The sequence below is a fragment of the Hemitrygon akajei genome, chromosome 14, assembly GCF_048418815.1.
Source record: "Hemitrygon akajei chromosome 14, sHemAka1.3, whole genome shotgun sequence".
Lineage (NCBI taxonomy): Eukaryota > Metazoa > Chordata > Chondrichthyes > Myliobatiformes > Dasyatidae > Hemitrygon > Hemitrygon akajei.
In genome coordinates, this window is record NC_133137.1 from 108,690,249 (window position 1) to 108,715,562 (window position 25,314).

General features: G+C 39.4%; 1 protein-coding gene across 4 annotated transcripts in view; it reads right to left on the reverse strand.

Annotated features, from left to right (window-relative positions):
- Nucleotides 1–11,914: 11,914 nt before the first annotated feature.
- The window catches only part of cimap1b (ciliary microtubule associated protein 1B), a 62,943-nt gene continuing 49,543 nt past the window's right edge, over nt 11,915–25,314 (reverse strand). For all 4 annotated transcript variants that reach the window (XM_073066914.1, XM_073066912.1, XM_073066911.1 and 1 more), the window contains exons 5-7: nt 24,400–24,521; nt 17,753–17,893; nt 11,915–14,030 (exon numbers count right to left, since the gene is read on the reverse strand). In XM_073066914.1, coding sequence (XP_072923015.1) covers nt 13,941–14,030; nt 17,753–17,893; nt 24,400–24,521 — 353 coding nt within the window. In that variant the 3' untranslated portion in view covers nt 11,915–13,940. The remainder of the gene's footprint in view (nt 14,031–17,752; nt 17,894–24,399; nt 24,522–25,314) is intronic.

Genomic DNA, 25,314 nt, shown 5'->3' on the forward strand with positions numbered 1-25,314 from the left:
GTGGCGTGCAGGCTGAGGGAACGCGTCTTCGGGTACGCGACTGAGGGCGTACATCTGTTATGGAATTTGCTGGTCTGGACTCAGTCTTTGCCTCTCTTCTCCCCAAATCCGGTAAGTTCGGTGTCGAGAAGTACTTGTCGTGAGCCCTTGCATTCCTGGGTTCATCGCGGAGTTGCGAGGGTAAATTATCTTCCTCGGATGGACGTGATGCCGTCGGGCCTCTCCAAGACTCCTCATGAAGTGGGACGTTATCGAATAAGTAAGGAGAGGAAGAAAGAGTCTTCCATTCTATTTGAGATTGGACATAGTCCCTTGTGCGTTCCAATCCGATCTTTTCTGAGGTAGATTTTCCGTCATTCGGATCATGCATTTCTTTGGCATCTTCTATTAACTCTGCTTCCACCTCGGCAGCTGCTGCTTCTTGTTCTAGCTTCAGCGCTTCTAACCGTGCCTCTACCCTTTTCCTTTCCAATTCGTTTTCGGCTTCTCTGGCAGCCGCTTCCTTCTGGTTTTCGGCTTCTCTGGCAGCCTTTTCCTTCTGGTTTTCGGCTTCTCTGGCAGCCGCTTTCATCTTTACTTCTAATTCTTCTTTGGCAAAGCGCGCTCGCACCTTGGTGGCTTCTGCTTTAGCTCTTGCTTGGGTGGCCTTACTTGATGCCCTACTGCCCCTGTCGCAGGATGACGACGACTTTGACAACGACTTGATGCTGGATCGGGTTGACATGGCTGCACCTTAAACACCTGATAATGCCGCTTTTTCACTGTAATGTTCTCGCTCGGGTGTGACGTAACGCCGAGGTAAACGTTGAGATAAACCAGAATCAATGCAAACGAGGCCACAGTAAGATTAACCATTTACTGTTCACTCTTCACATTAACGCATGGTGAAAAAGCGTTGCTTTCACTGTGTCTTTGGTGCATAGAGAAACCCTAGCTGGTGTTATGGTGGCACATGTGAGTGACCCCCACCCTTGCGTGAATCTCAAACCGGTAATTTCCCACAAGACGTGGCGAACCCGGATGTGACGTCATCACAGCCGCGATGTATTACAGACAAATCAATTGATTTAAACAATCCTAACTTTAACTAAAAAAAATGCTAACAAATTACTACGCGAAAATATTATAAACTAAATAACTGCCATAAAGGCAGCACAAAGATCTTTATATTTTTAGTAATTATAATGCCTAAATATTTAAAAGAATTAACAATTCTAAATGGAATATCATTATATATAATAACAGGGGCATTTAATGGAAACAATTCCCTTTTATTCAAGTTATATTTATATCCTGAAAATCTACCAAAATCTTTCAGTGTTTCCAAAAGATTAGGAATTGATTCCTCAGGATTCGAAATAAAAACCAAAAGATCATCTGCATAAAGAGAAATTTTATGTATGGGTCCATTCATAGAAATACCATGAATATTTTTAGCTTCACATAGTGTTATGGCCAAAGGCTCCAATACAAGATTAAATAATAAAGGGCTTAATGGACATCCCAGTCTAGTATCACGTGAAAGTGAAATAAAGACCTGAAATTATTAGTAATAACCGTGGCAATAGGATTCTTAAAATCATTTGAATCTACCTATTGAAATTATTACCAAAACCAAATTTTTCTAGTACTTTAAACAAATATAGCCACTCAACTCTATCAAATGCCTTTTCTGCGTCGAGAGAGGTAACACATTGGGGTTACTTAGATAATGATGAATATATGATGTTCATCAATCTCCGAATATTGGAGCAAGAGTAACGGCCTTTAATAAAGCCCTTTTGATCCATAGAAATGATTTCAGTTAAAATATTTTCCAAGCGGTTAGCCATTATCTTAGAGAGAATTTTTGCATCCACATTTAATAGTGAACTAGGTCTATATGATGAACATTCAGTAGGATCTTTATCTTTCTTAAGGATTAAGGAAATAGATGCTTCATAAAAAGAAGGTAAACTACCCTTCTCAAAGGATTCATGAAATATTTCCAAAAGATACAGAGAAAGTAATCTTTAAGATTTTTTGTAAAATCCTACCGAATAACCATCAAGTCCAGGAGCTTTATCTGATTGCATTAATAGAATAGCTTTCTGAATTTCATGCTCAGTAATTGGAGCATCAAGCATCTGTTGATCTTCAACAGAAATTTGAGGACATTTAATCTTATGTTAAAAAACCTTCATTTTGGAGGAATCTGCAGGACATTGAGCTATAAAAATCAGAATAAAAATCTTGAAAAATATTGTGAATGTCTTCATGGTTACTTGCTATATCTCCATTATTTTTACGAATCTTTAAAATTCTAGTTGCTCTTAATTGGGAAGCTAAGAGCTTATTATTTTTATCCCCAAAAATATAAAACTGACTTTTCAATTTAAGCAAATATCCTTCAATAGGATATGTTAATAATAAATTATATTGTGATTGTAATTGTACTTTTCTTTTAAATGAAACAACATTTGGAGAGGTTGCATTGATGTTATCTGATTCTTTAATTTTTTTAAAGATTTTATCTAATTCCATTCTTGTTTGTTTCTTCAGTTTAGCTATATACGAAATAATCTGACCACGTAAATAGGCTTTTAATGTATCCCAGATTACTAACTTTGAGACTTTCCTGTATTATTATTCCTGTATCTAAGTTTCAATAAACTCAACAAATTCTGAGCTTTGTAACAAATGTTCTGGAAAATGCCAAAGTGGTCTTGTAGAAGCAACATCTTTCAGTTCAAATATTAGGTTTAAAGGAGCATGATCAGAGATAACAATTGCATCATACTCACATTTCTGAACATTAAATAGAAGTCGAGGGTGGACTATAAAATAGTCGATTCTCTAATACTTATTATGAACATGTGAGAAAAAAAAGAGTATTCTCTATCACTAGGATGCATATGCCTCCAAATTTCAATTAAACCATAATCAATTAAAAAGGAATTAATAAGTGACGCAGAACAATTAGGAAGTTGATGTTTGGATAATGATTTATCCATTAAAGGATTTAAACAAGTATTAAAATCACCGCCCATTAATAACATATATTCATTTAAATCAGGAAATAGAGCAAAGACAGCTTTAAAAAAATGAGGGATCATCAACATTTGGTCCATGAATATTAACCAAAACTGTTTTCCTATTATAAATTATTCCTTTAACAATCAAAAATCTACCATTAGTATCAGCTATAATATCCTCCTGATTAAAAGGGAATCAATAAAAATAGAAACATCTCTAATTTTACTCTGAGAGTTTGCATGAAACTTCCAGAATTTAAAAAATCGATTTTTATCACATAACCTGATATGCCAACACAGATGCCTTGTGCAGGAAGGCACAGAGTCGACTGTACTTCCTTAGAAGGTTGGCATCATTCAATGTTTGTAGTGAGATGCTGTAGATGTTCTATAGGTCAGTTGTGGAGAGCGCCCTCTTCTTTGTGGTGGCGTGTTGGGGAGGCAGCATTAAGAAGAGGGATGCCTCACGTCTTAGTAAGCTGGTAAGGAAGGCGGGTTCTGTCGTGGGCAAAGTACTGGAGAGTATAACATCGGTAGCAGAGCGAAGGGCGCTGAGTAGGCTACGGTCAATTATGGAAAACCCTGAACATCCTCTACATAGCACCATCCAGAGACAGAGAAGCAGTTTCAGCGACAGGTTGCTATCGATGCAATGCTCCTCAGACAGGATGAAGAGATCAATACTCCCCAATGCCATTCGGCTTTACAAATCAACCGCCAGGAGTAAGATATGTTAAAGTGCCGGGGTTAGGACTCAATGTATTGAAGTAAACTACTTAAGAACTTTTTAAAAGCTATTATTAATGCTTTTTGAGAGGGTGATTTTAGATGCATATCATATTTTTACTGAGTTAAGTATTGTATGTAATTAGTTTTGCTACAATAAGTGTATGGGACATTGGAAAAAATGTTGAATTTCCCCATGGGGATGAATAAAGTATCTATCTATCTATCTATCTATGCGTCTCTTGAGCAAAGATTATATCAGGTTGGAATCAGTTAATAATTTTAAATGTTTTCTTACGCTTAATAGGATGGTTCCAACCACGGATATTCCAACTTAAAACATTAAAATTTTTAGATATCATCATGAGACTTTGTATCTGAAAAGAATAGTTATACACATGTCAGGATAAGGTAGTCGAAAACAGCGGAGATGGACAACAATAATAATAATTTGCGCATGCTCTGGGATTCCATAATAACCATATAACAATTATAGCACAGAAACAGGCCATCTCGGCCCTTCTAGTCCATGCCAAATGCTTACTCTCACCTATTCCCACTGACCCACACTCAGCCCATAACCCTCCATTCCTTTCCTGTCCATATACCTATCCAATTTTACTTTAAATGACAATACCCAACCTGCCTCTACCACTTCTACTGGAAACTCGTTCCACACAGCTACCACTCTCTGAGTAAAGAAATTCCCCCTCGTGATACCCTTAAACTTTTGCCCCCTAACTCTCAACTCATGTCCTCTTGTTTGAATCTCCCCTACTCTCAATGGAAAAAGCCTATCCACGTCAACTCAATCTATCACCCTCATTATTTTAAATACCTCTATCAAGTCCCCCCTCAGTCTTCTACTCTCCAAAAAATAAAGACCTAACTTGTTCAACCTTTCCCTGTAACTTAGGTGCTGAAACCCAGGTAACATTCTAGTAAATCTTCTCTGTACTCTCTCTATTTTGTTGACATTTTTCCTATAATTCAGTGACCAGAACTGTACACGATACTCCAAATCAATGCCTTGTACAATTTTAACATTACATCCCAACTCCTATACTCAATGCTCTGATTTATAAAGGCCAACATACCAAAAGCTTTCTTCACCACCCTATCCACATGAGATTCCACCTTCAGGGAACTATGCACCATTATTCCTAGATCACTCTGTTCTACTGCATTCTTCAATGCCCTATCATTTACTATGTATGTCCTATTTGGATTACTCCTACCAAAATGTAGCACCTCACACTTATCAGCATTAAACTCCATCTGCCATTGTTCAGCCCACTCTTCTAACTAGCCTAAATCTCTCTGTAAGCTTTGAAAACCTACTTCATTATCCACAACGTCACCTACCTTGGTATCATCAGCATACTTACTAATCCAATTTACCACCCCATCATCCAGATCATTAATGTATATGACAAACAACATTGGACCCAGTACAGATCCCTGAGGCACACCACTAGACACCGGCTTCCAACCTGACAAACTGTTATCCACCACTACTCTCTGGCATTTCCCATACAGCCACTATTGAATCCATTTTACTACTTCACTATTAATTCCTAACGATTGAACCTTCCTAATTAACCTTCCGTGCGGAACCTTGTCAAAGGCCTTACTGAAGTCCAAATAGACAACATCCACTGCTTTACCCTCGTCAACTTTCCTCATAACCTCTTCAAAAAATTCAATAAGATTTGTCAAACATGACCTTCCACGCACAAATCCATGTTGACTGTTCCTAATCAGACCCTGTCTATCCATCTCTACATATACCATCTCTAAGAATACTTTCCATTAATTTACCCACCATTGACGTCAAACTGACAGGCCTATAATTGCTAGGTTTACTCTTAGAACCCTTTTTAAACAATGGAACCACATGAGTAATATGCCAATCCTCAGGCACTATCCCCGTTTCTAATGACATTTGAAATATTTCTGTCAGAGCCCCTGCTATTTCTACACTAACTTCCCTCAAGGTCCTAGGGAATATCTTGTCAGGACCCGGAGATTTATCCACTTTTATATTCCTTAAAAGTGCCAGTATTTCCTCCTCTTTAATTGTCATAGTTTCCTTAACTTTCCTATTTGTTTCCCTTACCTTACACAATTCAATATCATTCTCCTTAGTGAATACCGAAGAAAATAAATTGTTCAAAATCTTCCGTCTCTTTCGGCTCCACACATAGCTGTCTTCTCTGATTCTCTAAGGGACCAATTTTATCCCTCACTATCCTTTTGCTATTAATATAACTGTAGAAACCCTTCATATTTATTTTCACCTTACTTGCCAAAGCAACCTCATATTTTCTTTTAGCTTTTCTTAATGGGGATAAAAAAAGGAAAAAAAGAAAAAAACCCACCCAAACTACAAAGCCCGGAAGTAAGTCGATATCAGTCAATGCAAGCCCCAAAGAAGGCATAGAAAGCAAATATAAACTCCACCTACCTAAATAAAAAATAAAAAATGAAAAAAGTAACCTCTGTCTCCCTCTACCAAACATAAAACTCATAACAGTCGACCTATAACTCAACATAATTAAGTTGGAAGGAACAGTGTTTTTTTGTAAAACAAAGCGACCTTCAATTTTGAGAGTAACCTTCATAATATTAGATAAGGAAAGAAAAACACATCCAAAACAATTCTTGAAATATTTGCACAAAAGAAAAACAATCGCCATCTATCTTTAAAATGTAAGGAAATCCAGATAATTACTTAGAAGATTTTTATAAAAGCATACAGAACAAAAAAAAACAATTAGTTCATTTAAATCAGTGGTTCCCAATGTGGGGCGTAATTTGATTTTTAAGGGGGGCAATTCGAGAATGAGTTATTAACAGTGAATTTTTTCTAGTAAGTCTGTGTGAGTATGAGTGTGTGTGTGAGTTAATACATATGTGTATATACAGTATGCATACATAAAAATACTTGTGTGTATATACATGTGTAATTGCATATGTACTGTATATATAGTGTATCACCATCATTACAACCATCAAATGGCTTTCATAATTAAATTAATGAATTGACTGATGTAGGAAGGAATGAATGAACAAGTCCAAACACGGAAGAAACTCGTACGAGGTCACGCCAATGCTGCTTTTTGCAGTAGCTTTCGGTTCTTGGTGGTGTGAAGGTGTGTACATTGCGTCATCTCTTTTAAACGGTGTATTTGTCTTTGTATGCTGTAGAAACAAATCGGCATTGTTTTATTTATTTATTATTATTATTTTAATATCACTTAATGTTCTTTTTTTTACAATTTCTTAGTAATTTCTTCCTCAGAACTTTAACAGTCCTTTGGTTCTTTTATTTTTCTCTTTCATGAATGCCATGTTCTTTGGAAGCTTGTTTAAACCAAGTTAATGGTCTTTTAGGCTTCCTCCAGGTGAATAGGAGTTCACTTTTTGAATAATAAGAATTATATATCACCACAGGGGGCATCAGGATTTTAGAGGTGATTAGGTGGGGCATGGCCAAAAAAAGGTTGGGAACCACTGATTTAAATGCTGCAGAGAAAAAATTCTAGATGGTTCAAAATTATCTACAGTCTTTCATCAGTCCTTCTGAGGTTAAAACCATCCAAACCAGTCTTTTCCAGAGATAAAAATACATTTTAAAGTAAAGACTTTCTATAACCATTAAATCTTTCAATTTCATCACTCCTTACGTCGCGAGACAATCAAATAGTTGTAAATCATTCAAAGCTCAGTCTTCAGACTCGTCAGGCAAAGAGTTAATAAAATGCAATGATTCAGCTCGGTCATCAAAAATATGAGCCCCAGAATTTTTGACAAAAAGCCTTAATTTAGCTGGATATTGAAGCAGTGGATAGAGCTTTTTTTTGTAAGCTAAACACATGGCTGAGTCGAATCCAGCACACTTCTTAACAATTTCGTGTGGGAAATCTTCAAAAAAGCGAATCTCCGAACTTTGAAATTGAAACAACCTTTTTCTTACAAGCTTAATAATGCGGTCTTTGTCTCTAAAATGAAGAAAACGCACAACAATATGCCCATTTTTACCTTGGTCCAAAAGTTTTAAAGCACCGATTCTGTGAGTCATCCAGGGGTTGCGAAAAAGCCTCCGGAAATAAAGACTGAAACATTTTAGCAAAATAATCCTGTGTGTCAGCAGATTCTGATTTCTCTTTTAATCCAACAATTTGGATATTGTTTCAACGCAACTAAGCTTCCAGATCAATGATTCATTGTTGAGCCTTTTCCAAACGAGAAGAAAGGTCAGCCACATTTCGACTAACTTCTTTAAGATCGAGGCTCAGAGAGTCAATTTTTTCCTCAAAAGGAAGAAATTTATCTTTTAGTTGAGTTATTTCAGTGTCAATACAGCTGATTTTAGACTCTAATCTCTTCACCCAAGGGGGTTCCTCCAAGAACTCGTCAGCTTTTTTAGGCTTTCCGTTGCTCAGGTCCGGATTCCTTTTGCTGCTTCTTAGGGTAGCCATAATTATAACTGTTGCTCTACAGATCCGACTGAATAAAGTTGAAATTTCAAAGTTTAAGTTGGAAAAGGGAGAGATTAAAGGCGGACAGAAATAAACTATGTCTTACATGTCCGTGAGTGGAAGGCAGAGTATCTTTATCCATGATCAAGTTGAAACTAATTGTGTTATGATCACTGGAACCAAAGTGTTCCCCTACACACACATCCGTCACCTGTCCTAACTCGTTTCCTAATAGGAGATCTAATATTGCATCCTCTCTAGTCGGTACCTCTATATATTGATTTAGAAAACTTTCCTGAACACATTTTACAAACTCTAACCCATCTAGACCTTTAACAGTATGGGAGTCCCAATCAATACGTGGAAATTAAAATCCCCTACTATCACAACTTTATGTTTCCTGCAATTGTCTGCTATCTCTCTGTAGATTTGCTCCTCAAATTCTCATTGACTATTGGGTGGTCTATAATACAACCCCATTAATGTGGTCATACCTTTCCTGTTTCTCAGCTCCACCCATATGGCCTCGGTAGACAAGCCCTCTAATCTGTCCTGCCTGAGCACTGCTGTAACATTTTCCCTGACTAGCAATGCCACCCCCTCCCCCCCCCCACTCATCATCCCTCTGCCTCTATTACGTCTGAAACATCGGAACCCTGGAACATTAAGCTGCCAGTCCTGCCCCTCCTGTAGCCAAGTTTCACTAATGGCTACAATGTCATAATTCCATGTGTCAATCCACGCCCTCAGCTCGTCAGCCTTCTCCACAATACTCCTCGCATTGAAATAGACACACCTCAGAAGATTATTACCACCACACACAACCCTTCTATTTGTGACTTTGAATGAAACTTTAACATCATTTATTTTCACCCCCGCTCCACTATCTACTCTGGCCCACTGGTTCCCATCCCCCTGCAAATCTAGTTTAAACCCCCCCCAAATAGCACTAACAAACCTCTCTGTAAGGATATTGGTCCCCCTGTAGTTCAGGTGTAATCCATCTCTGTTGTACAGGTCCCACCTGCCCCAGCAGAGGTCCCAATGATCCTGAAATCTGAAACCCTGCCCCCTACACCAGTTCCTCAGCCATGTGTTCATCCTCCAGAGCATCCTATTCTTACCCTCACTGGCACGTGGCACAGGTAGTAATCCTGAGATTACCACCCTTGAGGTCCTGCTTTTTACCTTCCTACCAAGCTCTCTATACTCAATCTTCAGGACCTCCTCACTCTTTCTTACTACGTCATTGGTACCGATGTGTACCATGACATCTGGCTGCTTACCCTCCCATTTCAGAATGCTGTGCACGTGATCAGAGACATCCCTGACCCTGGCACTCAGGAGGCAACAAACCATCCAGGAGTCTCTGTCGCGACCACAGAACCTCCTGTCTGTACCTCGAACAATCGAGTCCCCTATCACTACCGCTCTCCTCTTCTTCCCCCCTCCCTTCTGTACTGCAGAACCAGTCTCAGTGCCACATCCTTTCTATGGTTTCCACATCCTTCCTGTAGTGAGGTGACCAGAACTGAGCACAGTACTCCAAGTGGGGTCTGATCAGGGTCCTACATAGCTGTAACATTGCCTCATGGCTCTTAAACTCAATCCCATGGTTGATGAAGGCTAATGCACCATATGCCTTCACAACCACAGAGTCAACCTGCACAGTAGCTTTGAGAGTCCTGTGGACTCAGGCCCCAAGATCTCTTTTAACCTCCACAATGCCAAGAGTTTTACCATTAATATTATATTCTGCCATCATATTTGACCTACCAAAATGAACCACTTCACACTAATCTGTGTTGAGCTCCATCTGCCACTTCTCAGCCCATTTGTGCATCCTATCGATGTCCCACTATAACCTCTGACTGCCCTTCACACTATCCACAACACCTCCAACCTTTGTGCCATCAGCAAATTTACTAACACATCCCTCGCATATTGTGATCACTGGTTCCTAAGGGTTCTTTTACCTTAAGCTCCCTGATCACCTCCAGTTCATTACATAACACCCAATCCAGTATAGCTGATCCCCTGGTAAGCTTAATGACAAACTGCTCTAAAAAGCTATCTCTTAAGCATTCAAAAAACTCACTCTCTTGAGATCCATTACAAACCTGATTTTCCCAATCGACCTGCACATTAAAATCTTCCATGACTACCATAACATTGCCCTTTTGACTCACCTTTTCTATTTCCTGTTGTAATCTGTGGTCCACCTCCCAGGCACTGCTGGGAGGCCTGAATATAACTGCCATCAATGTTCTTTTACCCTACTGTTTCTTAACTCAATACACAGCGATTCAACATCTTCTGATCCTATGTCACATCTTTCTACTGATTTTATGTCATTCTTTATCAATAGAGCCACATCACCCCCTCTGCCTACCTTCCTATCCCTCCGATATAACTTTTAACCTTGGACACTCAGCTCTCGACTACAATCATCCTTCAGCCACGATTCAGTGATGGCCACAACATCATATCTGGCAATCTGTAATATTGCAACGAGATCATCCACCTATTTTCTTATACTATGCGCATTTAGATAGAACACCTTGAGTATCATATTTGCTATCCTTTCTGATTCTGCATTCCTAATGATTTGATGCTCAGCCTGTGTCGGATATGTCCCGTAGCTAGGACATGCAAAGCATAGAAAATGCCCAGTTGCTGGGTGATGCACAGAGCAGGAAACGCCCTGTTAAAAGAATCAGTCCCAACACAGACCCCTGTGGAACACAACTGGTCACTGGCAACCAACCAAAAGGGCTTTCACTTCCCACTCTTTGCCTCCTGCCAATCAGCCACTGCCTTATCCATGCTAATACCATGGGCTTGTAGCTTGTTAAGCAGCCTTTTGAAAATCCAAGTATACATGAACTAACTTTCCTTTGTCTATCCTGCTTGTTATTCCAATATATTCGTCAGGCAAGATTTTCCCTTGAGAAAACCATGCATCAGATTTCTTGGTAACAATGGTAGATTGTTACCAAGAATATCAAATAGGGTAGTTGGAAGAAATGTTTATACTGGTAGATTGGTGAGAAAGTGTAATTTACCATTTCACAGGTTAGCTGAGCTGAATTAAGCAGATGAAATTAAGAAAAAGTTGGATAAGCATATGACAGAGAAGAGAAATGGTTAAGCTGTTGATGAGAATAAATTGGTGATTCAAGAGGAGCATGGATGCCAGTAGTGATTGGTGTGTGTGTTTTCTTCAATATACAGTAGCTCTATGCAATAAGTTTAAGCATATTAAAGCACTTTTTTAATTTTTTCTAATCATGAGAGAAGATATGCTGATGTCAAATATGAAATACTTGAAGAGAGTGTAAGTGGAGCCAGGAGGATATTCAGAAGCAGTGCCAAGGATAAAAAAGACTGGCATTGGGGAGATTAGATGCTAGATAGATTGGGAAACTTGTTGCGAAGGTTGCTAGAGTTGGCCATGGGACAAAATGGCTCCAAAGGATCAAACAATGATTCTCTTTCTTAAGTCTAATGATATTGTCCTGTTAGACTGTCTCAATTTACAAAGCATACTTTTTATATTTTTACTTTGTTTAACACATTTAGACTGAGTTTATAAATATTGCTATTTTATTAATTTGTGTACAAAAGTAAAATACAATAATTTCTCTAAATGTATTCTATCTCAAATTATTTTAGAAAAATTTGCCCCACCTCCAGTGTGTTTACTTTTGATCACATATTATTCATATAATACAAATAAACAGCACTGTGATAACATCTCCTCATATTGTGACAAAATGTTTGCAAATGGATTGGCCAAGATCGGAGAACAAGTCAACCCAACCATATAATACACACCCCAAGTGAGGCAGATCTCAGTGCCTTGTGCTACATTCTCAGGGACAAGTGTTGTAAATTTTTATAATTCTAAGCATTTTATCTTCCCACTCTTAATAGATTAAGATATGTTTGTTGAACTTCCACCAGGGCAAACCTATCTGTCTTCCATTTCTAGTAGAGGAATGGGGGTTAAATTACCTGTGACTTCCAAACACAACCAGGAACATTTTCTTTTGCCTAGTGTTTTGGTTTGGCTCAACTCTTCAAACCAAATACATTTCTTTCTTCTTCAGTATCAGCAGCTTGGGACATGCGGAAAAAGCAGGCAATCAGTTGCACCAATGGAGACTACCTTTACTACTGAATCAGCAAGATTACCACAAACCTGCTGCAGATTGTACTGCATCCTCCAAAGTTGCTTTTATTGTAAAGTCCCCAATGATCAAAGCAAATTTATTTTTAAAATTGCAGAAGATCCACTTGTCTGATCCCTCACAACAATGAAACTAACAGAGTCCTATGTAGGATCAGAGTGATATAGCACAGAAACAGGCCCTTCAGCCCAACCAGTCCATGCTGATCACAGCACCCTCCTTGCTAGTCCCACATTCGACCCATAATGCTCCAAGCCCCTCCCTTCCATATGTCTCAAATGTAGCGATGGTACACACCTTGACTATTTCCATTTGCATTTCATTTCAGCAGCTCACTACTGTCTATGTAAAGAAGTTACCTTTCAGATGTCTTTTAAATCTCTTCCCTCTTACCTTATATGTGTCCTCTCCAGTTTTAGACTCCCCAACCCTGGGGAAAGACTATGACCTTCCAGCTTATCCATGCCGCCCTCATGATTTTATAAATGTCTATTGGATCACTTCTCATTCTCCTATGCTACAAGAAATAAAGATGCAATATGGCCAACCTCTTCCAATAACTAAGTTCTTCTGCTCCAGACAGTGTCCTTGTCATTTTTTTCTGTACCCTCTTGATGATGTTTTCGTTTAACGGAGTAACCAGAACGATACTTGATACTCCAAGTGCAGTCTCACTTAATGACAACATCATAACCTACTCCTAAACTCAATGCCCTGACTGAATGCTAAGGATGCTAAATGTTTTTTTCAGAACCTTGCCTACTTGTACAGCTGCTCTCAGCAATTGTGCACTTGTATAGAAAAAAACAATGCCTTGAATGGAAAATCCTTCAGAAAGTAATGGATACGGCCCAGTCCATCATGGGTAAAGCCCTCTGTGCCATTGAGCACATCTACACAGAGTGCTGTCACAGAAAAGCAACACCTATCATGAAGGATGACAACTACCCAGGCCATGCTCTCTTCTCACCAAAGCCATCAGGAAGAAGATACAGGATCATCAGGACCCAAACCAGCAGGTTCATGAACAGTTCTTACCCTTCCACCATTAGGCTCTTGAACCAGTGTGGATAACTTCACTTAACTTCACTGATTTATCATTGTATTTGGCCCACAACCTATGGACTCACATTCAAGGACTCTTCATCTCATGTTCTCAATATTTATTGAATTTTTTTTTAAATTTTTTTATTTGAATAGTTTATCTTTTGCAGATTGGTTATTTGTCTCTGCTGTTGGGTGTCAGTCTTTCACTAATTCTGTTACGTTTCTGGATTTACAGGGTATACCCACAAGAAAAAGAATCTCAGGGTGGTATACGGTGACATGTATGTACATTGATAATAATTTACTTTGAACTTTGTACTCCCAGGATTATGTTCCACAACACTCATCAGTTTTACATCACATACACAGGATGAATAAGAATCAAATATTTAAATGAAATGTTATTTTTAAATGTACAATTGACATTTCAGCTAGGGAGGCTGATAGAATTTTGCCAAGAACTCTGCGTTAGTTTCTTAGTCTGTGGGTGTCACAATAAGAGGCGTAAGGTAGTCAGAATGATGGATTCCAAACGTGTATTTGGGATGGTTTTTATGCACATTCACCTAGGAAAGAAAACAGAGTTAAACTGAGTTTCTCCTTGTAATATTTACTGTAACCATAGAACATATAACAATCACAGCACGGAAACAGGCCATTCCGGCCCTCCTAGTCCGTGCCGAACTCTTAATCTCACCTAGTCCCACCTACCCGCACTCAGCCCATAACCCTCCACTCCTTTCCTGTCCATATACCTATCCAATTTTACCTTAAATGACACAACTGAACTGGCCTCTACTACTTCTACAGGAAGCTCATTCCACACAGCTATCACTCTCTGAGTAAAGAAATACCCCCTCGTGTTTCCCTTAAACTTTTGCCCCCTAACTCTCAAATCATGTCCTCTCGTTTGAATCTCCCCTACTCTCAATGGAAACAGCCTATTCACGTCAACTCTATCTATCCCTCTCAACATTTTAAATACCTCGATCAAATCCCCCCTCAACCTTCTACGCTCCAATGAATAGAGACCTAACTTGTTCAACCTTTCTCTGTAACTTAAGTGCTGAAACCCAGGTAACATCCTAGTAAATCGTCTCTGCACTCTCTCTAATTTATTGATATCTTTCCTATAATTCGGTGACCAGAACTGTACACAATATTCCAAATTTGGCCTTACCAATGCCTTGTACAATTTTAACATTACATCCCAACTTCTGTACTCAATGCTCTGATTTATAAAGGCCAGCGTTCCAAAAGCCTTCTTCACCACCCTATCTACATGAGACTCCACCTTCAGGGAACTATGCATTGTTATTCCTAGATCTCTCTGTTCCACTGCATTCCTCAATGCCCTACCATTTACCCTGTATGTTCTATTTGGATTATTCCTACCAAAATGTAGAACCTCACACTTCTCAGCATTAAACTCCATCTGCCAACGTTCAACCCATTCTTCTAACCGGCATAAATCTCCCTGCAAGCTTTGAAAACCCACCTCATTATCCACAACACCTCCTATCTTAGTATCATCGGCATACTTACTAATCCAATTTACCACCCCATCATCCAGATCATTTATGTATATTACAAACAACATTGGCCCCAAAACAGATCCTTGAGGCACCCTGCTAGTCACCGGCCTCCATCCCGATAAACAATTATCCACCACTACTCTCTGGCATCTCCCATCTAGCCACTGTTGAATCCATTTTATTACTCCAGCATTAATACCTAACGACTGAACCTTCTTAACTAACCTTCCATGTGGAACTTTGTCAAAGGCCTTGCTGAAGTCCATATAGACTACATCCACTGCCTTACCCTCGTCAACATTCCTCATAACTTTTTCAAAAAATTCAATAAGGTTTGTCAAACATGACCTTCCATGCACAAATCCATGCTGGCTACTCCTAATCAGATCCTGTCTATCCAGATAATTATAAATACTATCTCTAAGAATACTTTCCATTAATTTACCCACCACTGATGTCAAACTGACAGGTCTATAATTGCTAGGCTTACTTCTAGAACCCTTTTTAAACAATGGAACCACATGAGCAATACGCCAATCCTCCGGCACAATCCCCGTTTCTAATGACATCTGAAAGATCTCCGTCAGAGCTCCTGCTAGCTCTACACAAACTTCCCTCAAGGTCCTGGGGAATATCCTGTCAGGATCCAGAGATTTATCCACTTTTAAATTTCTTAAAAGCGCCAGTACTTCCACCTCTTTAATTGTCATAGGTTCCATAACTTCCTTACTTGTTTCCCACACCTTACACAATTCAATATCCTTCTCCTTAGTGAATACCAAAGAGAAGAAATCGTTCAAAATCTCTCCCATCTCCCTCAGCTCCACACATAACTGACCACCCTGATTCTCTAAGGGACCAATTTTATCCCTCACTATCCTCTTGCTTTTAATATAACTGTAGAAACCTTTAGCAACACAAATAAAAAAATTCAGGACACTAAAAGCCAGAACAAATAGACTGAGGAACAGCCTCTACCCCAGAGCTGTGGCCTTCACCACACCACTCCCACAGAACAATGATTGAAACTGTGAGCACACACATTCACACACAAGGACTCAAATACTTGCACTAACGGCACTTTGTGCATTACTGTGATATTCTGGTGCTGTTGCAACTTATTTTCTGCTGTTCATCTATTTAATACTGTTTTTTTATTACTGTCTTGTTTTTATCTACCGCTTTATTTAATTACCTGAGAGGAAGCTAAACAGAGTTTCATTGTACCTATGTATAATGACAATAAATATCATTCAATAATCTCATTCATTTCCCTTAAATTAAACTGGCAATTAAAAAGCTCCCTGCTTTTAAACATTGTTGAACTGAGCCCACATGTTCAGTCAGCAGATGATGAACTCACTGCAATGGGACATGAAGAAATCTTGAGCAAACGAGGAGCTAGATCTGTCAGAATTACCACATTCCTGATCTGAGCTATGGTATGAGCATACCTATTCTGCAATGGTATGCATGTGGCATAACATGATATAGCACAGACAAGTGATGGTGATTCAGATCTTAAGAAATAAAAGAGCAGCAGTGGCCATTAAACCTTTTAAGCTCCTTTATTTTCAACAACTTGATTTATGAAGTTGGCACAAAGGACTAATGGAAAATTTCAAAGAATCACAACCTCTGAATGCTGTTTTTTCTCCCCTCAGTCCACCCATCAGTGGCTGAGTCTTTTATGCAAGAACTTTGCTATTCACATTCCCAGCTGAAGGAAACATTCTCCAAGCATCTACATGTCAAGTTCTCAACTAATTTTGAGTTTCAATAAGATCAACTCTCGTTCTTCTAAACTCTTGGGAATACTGACTTAGTCAAATGATAATCCATGTAGTCCAAAAATGTAATATGTACAGTCAAAAACAAATTCTCTACCAACTCTAGTTTAAGTGCTACATTTAGTGGGAACTGTTGTTAACTTCTGCAGTTATTGTCACTTCAGCCCAACTCATCCATGCTCATCAAGGTCCCCACCTAAGCTAGTCCCATTTGGTCTTTAACCCTTTAAACTGGGGTCATCCCTACTTTTTTTTTATGCCATAGACCAAGACCACTAAGCAACTGGTCCATGGACCAGAGGTTGGGAACCTCTGCTTTAAAGCTTTCCCATCCATGGACTTACCTAAATATATTTTATGAGAAAGAAACTGAGCTCATGAGAAAGGGCACACAAAGTCTTCGATACCAAGTCAAGTCAAGTCAACTTTTATTGTCATTTCAACCATAACTGCTGGTACAGTGCATAATAAAAATGAGACAACATTTTTCAGGACCATGGTGTTACATAATGCAGTACAAAAAACTAGATTGAACTACATAATAATAAAAAAAAACCACAGAGAAAGCTACACTAGACTACAGACCTACACTGGACTACATAAAGTGCACAAAAACAGTGCAGGCATTACAATAAATAATAAACAGGACAGTAGGGCAAGGTGTCAGTCCAGGCTTCAAGTATTGAGGAGTCTGATAGCTTGGGGGAAGAAACTGTTACATAGTCTGGTCGTGAGAGCCCGAATGCTTTGGAGCCTTTTCCCAGACGGCAGGAGGGAGAAGAGATCGTATGAGATTCTACCAATATGCCTTTAAAAAATTCTACTTTCCTATTTTTCCACATAATCCATAGACAAAGGTCAGACAGACACATTCCTTAATTGAGCCTTAAAGAAAACTCAGTCTATCACATTAGGAGTGATCAGGACTAAAATGATAAACCCCTCTTTAGCATCGCTACTTACATCTTCTGTCCTATAACGATTAGGTCCAGGTCTCAAAGTGGTGTCTCCTGGAATCAGATTGCGTTGCACTATGGTGTATTTGGGTGCTCTGTTTTTGAATACATCAGTTTCCACGTGTTTATATGCACAGGGTCCTGGAGTCTGTAATTAAAAATAAAGTAAACTTTCAAAAGCAATGGTACATAATATTTGGCACAGGTCAGTTTCCACTTCTGATCCAGGCCAAAAATGTCAATTTCTAGTCAGAGACAGTCTTAATCCTAATACCTTAAATTCAGCAGCATTAGAGAGGGATGGTGCCAGGCAGAAAAGTGACCCAAATGACCAAATGATTGCAATATCAGCAGATTCAGCTACAAGGCAAAACAATTTCAATAGCAAATTTCAAATATCGCAGAGGAGAATGTGTGCCTGTTTGCTGTTCCAGCATACTATTCTGAATATAATATTTTTTGGAATGGTGGATATTTTTTCTACATAAGCCTGATGGTATTTACAATGCCTATAAAAAGTTTTCCTGTTTTATCGTTTTACAACACTGAATCAATGGATTTAATTTGGCTTTTTGACACTGATCAACAGAAAAAGACTTTCATGTCAAAGTGAAAATTTCTCTGTAAAGTGACAAAATTAGTTACAAATATAAAGCACAAAATAATTGATTGCATAAGTATTCACCCCATCCCCTTTAATATGACACACCAAGTCATTACTGGTGCAGCAAATTGGTTTTAGAAGTCACATAATTAGTTAAATAGAAATCTGTTTTTGGAGACCTGTTTGCAGTGAAGGTGTTTCACTGTAGTAAATATACGCCTATATCCAGAAAGTACAACTGCTGGTGAGTCAGTATCCTGGTAAGAACACCACAAAGACAAATGAACACTTCAAGCAACTCCGCAAAAAAGTTATTGAAAAGCACAAGTCAGGAGATGGATACAAGAAAATTTCCAAGTCACTAAATATTCCTTGGAATACAGTCAAGTCCATCATCAAGAAATAGAAAGAACATGGCACAGCTGTAAATCTGCCTAGAGCAGGTCATCCTCAAAAAATTGAGTGACCATGCAAGAGGGGGACTAGTGAGGGAGGCCACCAAGAGACCAATCCTCATTGATTGGAATGCTGCGCAGACACAACAGGAGCATTCCCATGCCGGTCCGACAAAGAGCTTGAAAAAGCATCAAGTTTTTTGAAGGGAGTCATTGATTGGAGTACTGCGCAGGCACGATGGGAGCTTTTCCATGAAGGTCCAACAAAGATTTTTGACGGGATGCCCAGTCTCTATAAAAGAGAGGTACTGCCCAGCAGAGCAGTCGTCGTCAGAGAAAGAAGGCTTTGGCTCAGATAAGGCTTCGGCGAGAACAGAGTCCAGGCAAGTTCATTCCTTATTTCTTATTTAACTCTAGAGAAAATAGGGAGTATGTCTACAGAACCACATCTGGGTGTGGATTTCCAGGAGACTCCCAAGCCTCCCCGATGGCCACATCTGCATCAAGTGCATCGAGATGCAGCTCCTTCGAGACTGAGTTAGGGAACTGGAGCTGCAGCTCGATGACCTTCAGCTTGTTGGGGAAAGTGAGGAGCTGATAAACAGGAGCTAGAGGGAGGTAGTCACCCCAGGCTACAGGAGACCGATAAATGGGTGACTGTCAGTAGAGGGAAGGGGGAATGTCAGATAGTGGAGCGCATCCCTGTGGCTGCCCACTTTACAATACGTACTGCAGTTTGAGTACTGTCGGTGGGGGGACCTACCTGGGGGAAGCAACAGTGGTCATACCTGTGGCACTGTGTTATAGTCATGGGGACAGATAAGTGATTCTGTGGATGCAAAAAGGAAACGTGGATGGTAGTTTGCCTCCCAGGTACCAGAGATCGAGCTGTTTCTGAATGCATCCACGATATTCTGAAAAGGGAGGTTGAGCAGTCAGAAATCGTGGTGCATATTTATACCAATGGCATAAATAGGAAAAGAGAGAAGGTCCTGAAAAAAGAATATAGGGAGTTAGGAGGGAAGCTGAGAAATGGACCTTAAGGGTGGTAATCTCAGGATTACTGCCTATGCCACACGACAGTGAGGATAGAAATAGAATGAAGCAGCAGATAAATGTGTGGTTGAAGAATTGGAGCAGGAGTTAAATTGTACCACAGAGGCAAATTTTAAAAGGGCAAAGAATGCAGGACTGAAGTTGTTGTACTTAAATGCGTGTAGCATTTGGAATATGGTGGATAAACTCATGGCACAATTAGAGATTGGTTGGTATGACAGTGTGTCAGAGATCCATGAGTGTCAGGGAGCAGGACTGAGTGCCATTGCTATTACAAAAGAAAAGTGCTAGGCAAACTCAAAGGTCTTAAGATGGATAAGTCACCTAGGCCAGATGGACTACATCCCAGACTCCTGAGAGAAGTTGCTGAAGAGACAACAGATGCATTGGTCTTAATCTTTCAAGAATCACTTGATTCTGGCATGGTCCTGGAGGATTGCAAATATCACTCCACTCTTTAAGTATGGAGGAAGGCAAAAGAAAGGAAATTATAAGCAGGTTAGCCTAACCTCAGTGATTGGGCAAGTGTTGGAGTCTATTATAAGGATGAAGTTTTGAGGTACTTGAAAACTAATGATAAAATAAGTCAAAGTTAGTACAGTTTCTGTAAAGGGAAATCTTGCCTGACAAATCTCTTAAGAGTTGTTTAAAGGAGTAACAAGCATTGTGGACAAAGGAGAGGCAGTGGATTTTCATAAGGTGCCACACATGAGGCTGCTTAACAAAATAAAAATCCCATGGCATTACAGGGATGATACTGGTATGGATAGCAGAATGGCTGACAGGCAGAAGGCAGTGAGTGGGAATAAAAGGGGCCTTTAATTCCCCTTAAAGTCACCAGTAATTCTTTAGTTACTGATGACTAGTAGATTTTCTCAGGGGTCAGTATTGAGACTGCTGTTTTTCACATTGTTTGTCAATGATTTAGATGATGGAATTGATAGCTTTGTGGCAAAGTTTGTGAATGATACAAAGATGGGTGGAGGGATAGGTAGTGCTGAGGAAGCTTTGCAATTGCAGCAGGACTTAGACAAATTAGAAGAATGGGCAAAAAATGTGGCAGATGGAATACAGAGTTGGAAAATGTATGATAATGCATTTTGAAAAAGGAACAATAGTGCGGACTAAATGGGGAGAAGGTTCAAACATCAGAGGTGCAGAGAGACTTAGGACTCCTCATGCAAGACTCCCAGAAGGTTCTGTGGTAAAGAAGGCAAATGCAATGTTGGCACTTATTTCAAGGGGAATAGAATATAAAAGCAAGGAGATAATGCTGAGCCTTTTTAAGACACTAGACAGGCCACACTTGGAGTATTGTCAACAGTTTTTGACCCTGTATCTCAGAAAGAATGTGTTGTCATTGGAGGGCGTCCAGAGAAGGTTCATAAGGATGATTCTGGGAATGAAGGGGTTAACATATGAGGAGTGTAGGCAGCTTTGGGCCTGTACTCACTGGAATTTAGAAGAATGCCGGGGATCTGATTGAAACCTACTGAATGTTGAACGTGCTAGATGGGGTGGATGTGGAGAGGATGTTTCCTATGGTGGGGTATGCAGAACTAGAGGGCATAACCTCAAAATTGAGAGGCGACTGTATAAAACAGAGGTAAGGAGGAATTTTTTAGCCAGAGAGTAGTAAATCTGTGGAATGCTCTGCCACAGACTGTGGTGGAGGCTACATCCATGCATATGTTTAGGGCAGAAGTTGATCTTTTCCTGATCCGTCAGGGCATCATAGAATATGGCGAGAAGGCAGCTGTATGGGATTGAGTGGGAGTCGGGATCAGCCATGATGGAATGGCGGAGCAGACTCGATGGGCTAATGGTCTAATTCTGCTCCTATGTCTTGTAGTCTTATGATCTTATAATATCTCTGGAGGAGTTACAAGCTTCAGTGGTTGAGATGGGAGAGACTCCACATCCAACAACTGTTGCTTGGCTGCTTCACCAGTTTCAGCTTTATTGAAGATTGGCAATGAGAGACACTGTTGAAAAAAAACTCACATGAAATCTCAGCTAGTGCTTACCAGAAGGCACGTGGGCAATGCTAAAGTTAGCAGGAAGAAGGGTCTATGGTTTGATGAAACCAAAATGGAGTTTTTTGGCCATCAGACTAGACATTGCACATCATCAAAAACACACCAACCCTACCATGAGGCATGGTGGTGGCTGTTTCAATTGGGGATCCTTCACTGCAGTTGGCCCTGGAAGGCTTGTGAAGGTAGAGGGTAAAACAAATGCAGCAAAATGCAGGGAAATCTTGGAGGAAAATCTGATACAGTCTGCAAGAGAACTGCAACTTGGGAGAAGATTTATTTTCCAGCAAGACATGACCCCAAGCATAAAGCCAAGCTATGCAGGAATGGCTTACAGACAACAAAGTTAATGTCCTGGAGTGGCCAAGTCAGAGTCCAATTGAGAATTTGTGACTGGACTTGAAAGGGGTTGTTCACTCACAATCCCCATACAATCTGACAGAGCTTGAGCAGTTTTGTAAAGGAGAATGGGGAAAAATTGCAGTGTCCAGATGTGCAAAACTGATCATCCTGTCCATACACTCAAGGCTGTAATTACCGCCACAGGTGCCTCTACTAAATACTGACTTGAAGTGGGTGAATACTTTTGCAATCAATTATTTTGTGTTTTATATTTGTAATTAATTTAGATCACTTTGTAGAGATCTGTTATCACTTTGACACGAAAGTGTCTTTTTCTGTTGATCAGTGTCAAAAAAGCCAAATTAAATCCACTGTGATTCAATGTTGTAAAACAATAAAACATGAAAACTTCCAAGGAGTGTGGATATTTTTATAGGCATTATAAAAATTAGCCATAGACATTGTTTTGGTTCATGCACTTGAGCCTGTTCATACCAGTAGATTAAATAGTACATCAAGATATAGTGGAGCAAAAAGTATGTATTTATTATTCATGATTGAGATTAAGGTGTTCTCATGTTTCTTTTAAACTAATACCATGTGTCTGTAGTGCTATTATGAAAGGAGTTTTGAGATTTTGTCCTTCTAATACTGAAGAAACAATTATTTGTGTTCAAGTCAGGAAATAGTCTGAGAAAATTGAGGGGTAGTTTCCCTTGTCACTCCAGTTGATGGAAGTTATGGGGTATCTCTTAAAAATTCTCGAAGTGCTTTGCAAGAAATCAGTTACAAATATTGGCTGTCCCTGGTTTCTGAGTGCCTGAGTAACAAGACACCTATACATACGAATTAACTCTGATTTGATTATTATTTTCAAAAGCCAATGAAAGTATATTGAATCATTCCTACAGTTTACTGTCTTTCCACTGTTAGTAATTGTTCATTCTTATCAGTCTGAAGTGCTTTATATGCCATCCATAAGGGTTACAGTGTGGAATGATTTTTGTGTACTTTCCTGCTTGTGAACAAAATCTATTCAAGGATATCTGTACCAATGGAACTTGTTTGTTATCCAGTGATGGTAATTTTAGCTATAATGAAACTGTATAAACAACAATGTGAAGCTCATCTATTTTGTGAGTGTTAAGCTCAAACTGAGTTTACTAAGCATTTCTGGACATGATTCCTGCTCCCAGCATTGACTAGGTTAAATCAAAAGTCAGAGTTAGTTAGGCCTGCAGATTTAAGAAAAGGTTTTGCTCTCTTGGGAGCATTAAACACAGGAGCCAGCTGCATATTGCTAAAGGAAAAGAAGTGAGCATATTCCCCATCCCGAATTTAAACATTTCACATGCCATTGACTAGTTTCTGCCAGATGGAGGATGAAAGAGTTGGTTATTGACTTTAGAAAGTGGGATGGGGGCTGTGTTGTGGTTTTGCGGTGCACACACCCCTGTCTATGTAAACAGTGTTGAGGTTGAGAAGTTTGAGAGCTTTAAGTTCCTAGGAATAAACATCATCAATGGCCTCTCCTGGTCCAACCCACAAAGATGCCACAGGCAAGAAAGCTCACCAATGCCTTTCCTTCCTCACGAGGCTAAAGAAATTTGACATGTCCCTATCAATCCTTACCAAGTTTTATTAATGTACCACAGAAAACATTCTTTCTGCATGTATAATAGTTCAGTATGGCAACTGTTCAGCATGTGACTGCAAGAAACTACAGAGTTGTGGATACAGCTCAACACATTACAGAATTCAGCCTCCCCTCTATGGACTTTTCATTACATCAGTAAAGCAGCCAGCATAATCAAAGGCCCCACCCAAACTGGTAATTCTTTCATCTTCCCTTTTCCAGTAGCAGGAGATACAAAAGCTTGAAAGCCCATACCACCAGGCTTAAGGGAAGATTCTACCCCTCTGTTATAAGATTACTAAATGATAAGATGGGTTCTTGACCTCATAATCTGCCTCATTATGATTTTCACTTTATTGTTAACCTGCACTGCATTTTTTTCTGTAGCTGTTCTGTGTTCTGTTATTGTTTTACCTTGTTCTGCCTCAATGCATTGTGTAATGATTTGATCTGTATGAACAGTATGCAAAAAGCTTTTCACTGTTATCAAACGTTAACAATAATAAACCAATCTCAACTCCAATAAAAATCAGCACTCATGCCCCAAAAGTGAAACAGGCTATGCCTAGGCATGGATTCACTTACTTTTACAATGTTACTCAGCATGCTTCCAAATGCCGTTTTTTGTGATATGGAGTAGGCAGGTGCTGCTTTCAGATGTGGGATTTTAGGTCCAAATACTTGCACATCATTGTATCGTGCCGGTCCTAGTGCAAGGATAAGGCAGAAGTAAAATGACCTATGTTATTCACCAATTTGCTAGGGGCGATCTTGACCCAAGTTATGTTGCCTTTTTTATCTGCCATTGTCTGCCATCTACAAATTGATTTCTAATACAGACTGAATCTTCAGATGTTTCAATAGATGTGTCTTAGGAGGCATTTTACATTCTCTGTACCAAATGTCTGAATAAATAATCCAGTTATTGTCCCTTTTCTGATTCCTCTTCCACTGACCCGTATTTTGTTTCCACTTTGAATACCACTTAACATCCTTTTGTCATCTTTCACTCAACTAACAGTTAATTAAGTTAACAATAAATAACTTAAAATATGGTCTTTTTATATTAATTCATCTTTCAGATGAAGATTCTCCATTTGCTATTAGGTAGAATTTCCAGGATTTAAAGCCAGTGGCAATGAGGAGATGTGGTTTTGTTTTCAAATTGGGATGACATATGGCCTGGTGGTAAACTTGCAGGTGAGAGTGTACCCATGAACCTGTAGCTCATGTTCTTCTTGGTGGTGGAGGTCACATACTGGGAGATGATGTTGAAACAGTCAGGGTGACGAATTGCAGTGCATTTTAGAAATGGCACACAGTTCAACCAAAGTATAATGGTGCTGCAGAGAAGGAATTTTAAGATGGTGGATAGGGTACAAATCAAGTCAGCTGATATGTGGTGGCATGTGTCAAGCTACATTCAGGTGAAACTACACACAAGTATCTTGTAGATGATGGAAAGGCTCTGGCTTGTCCGGAGGCAAATAACTCACCGCA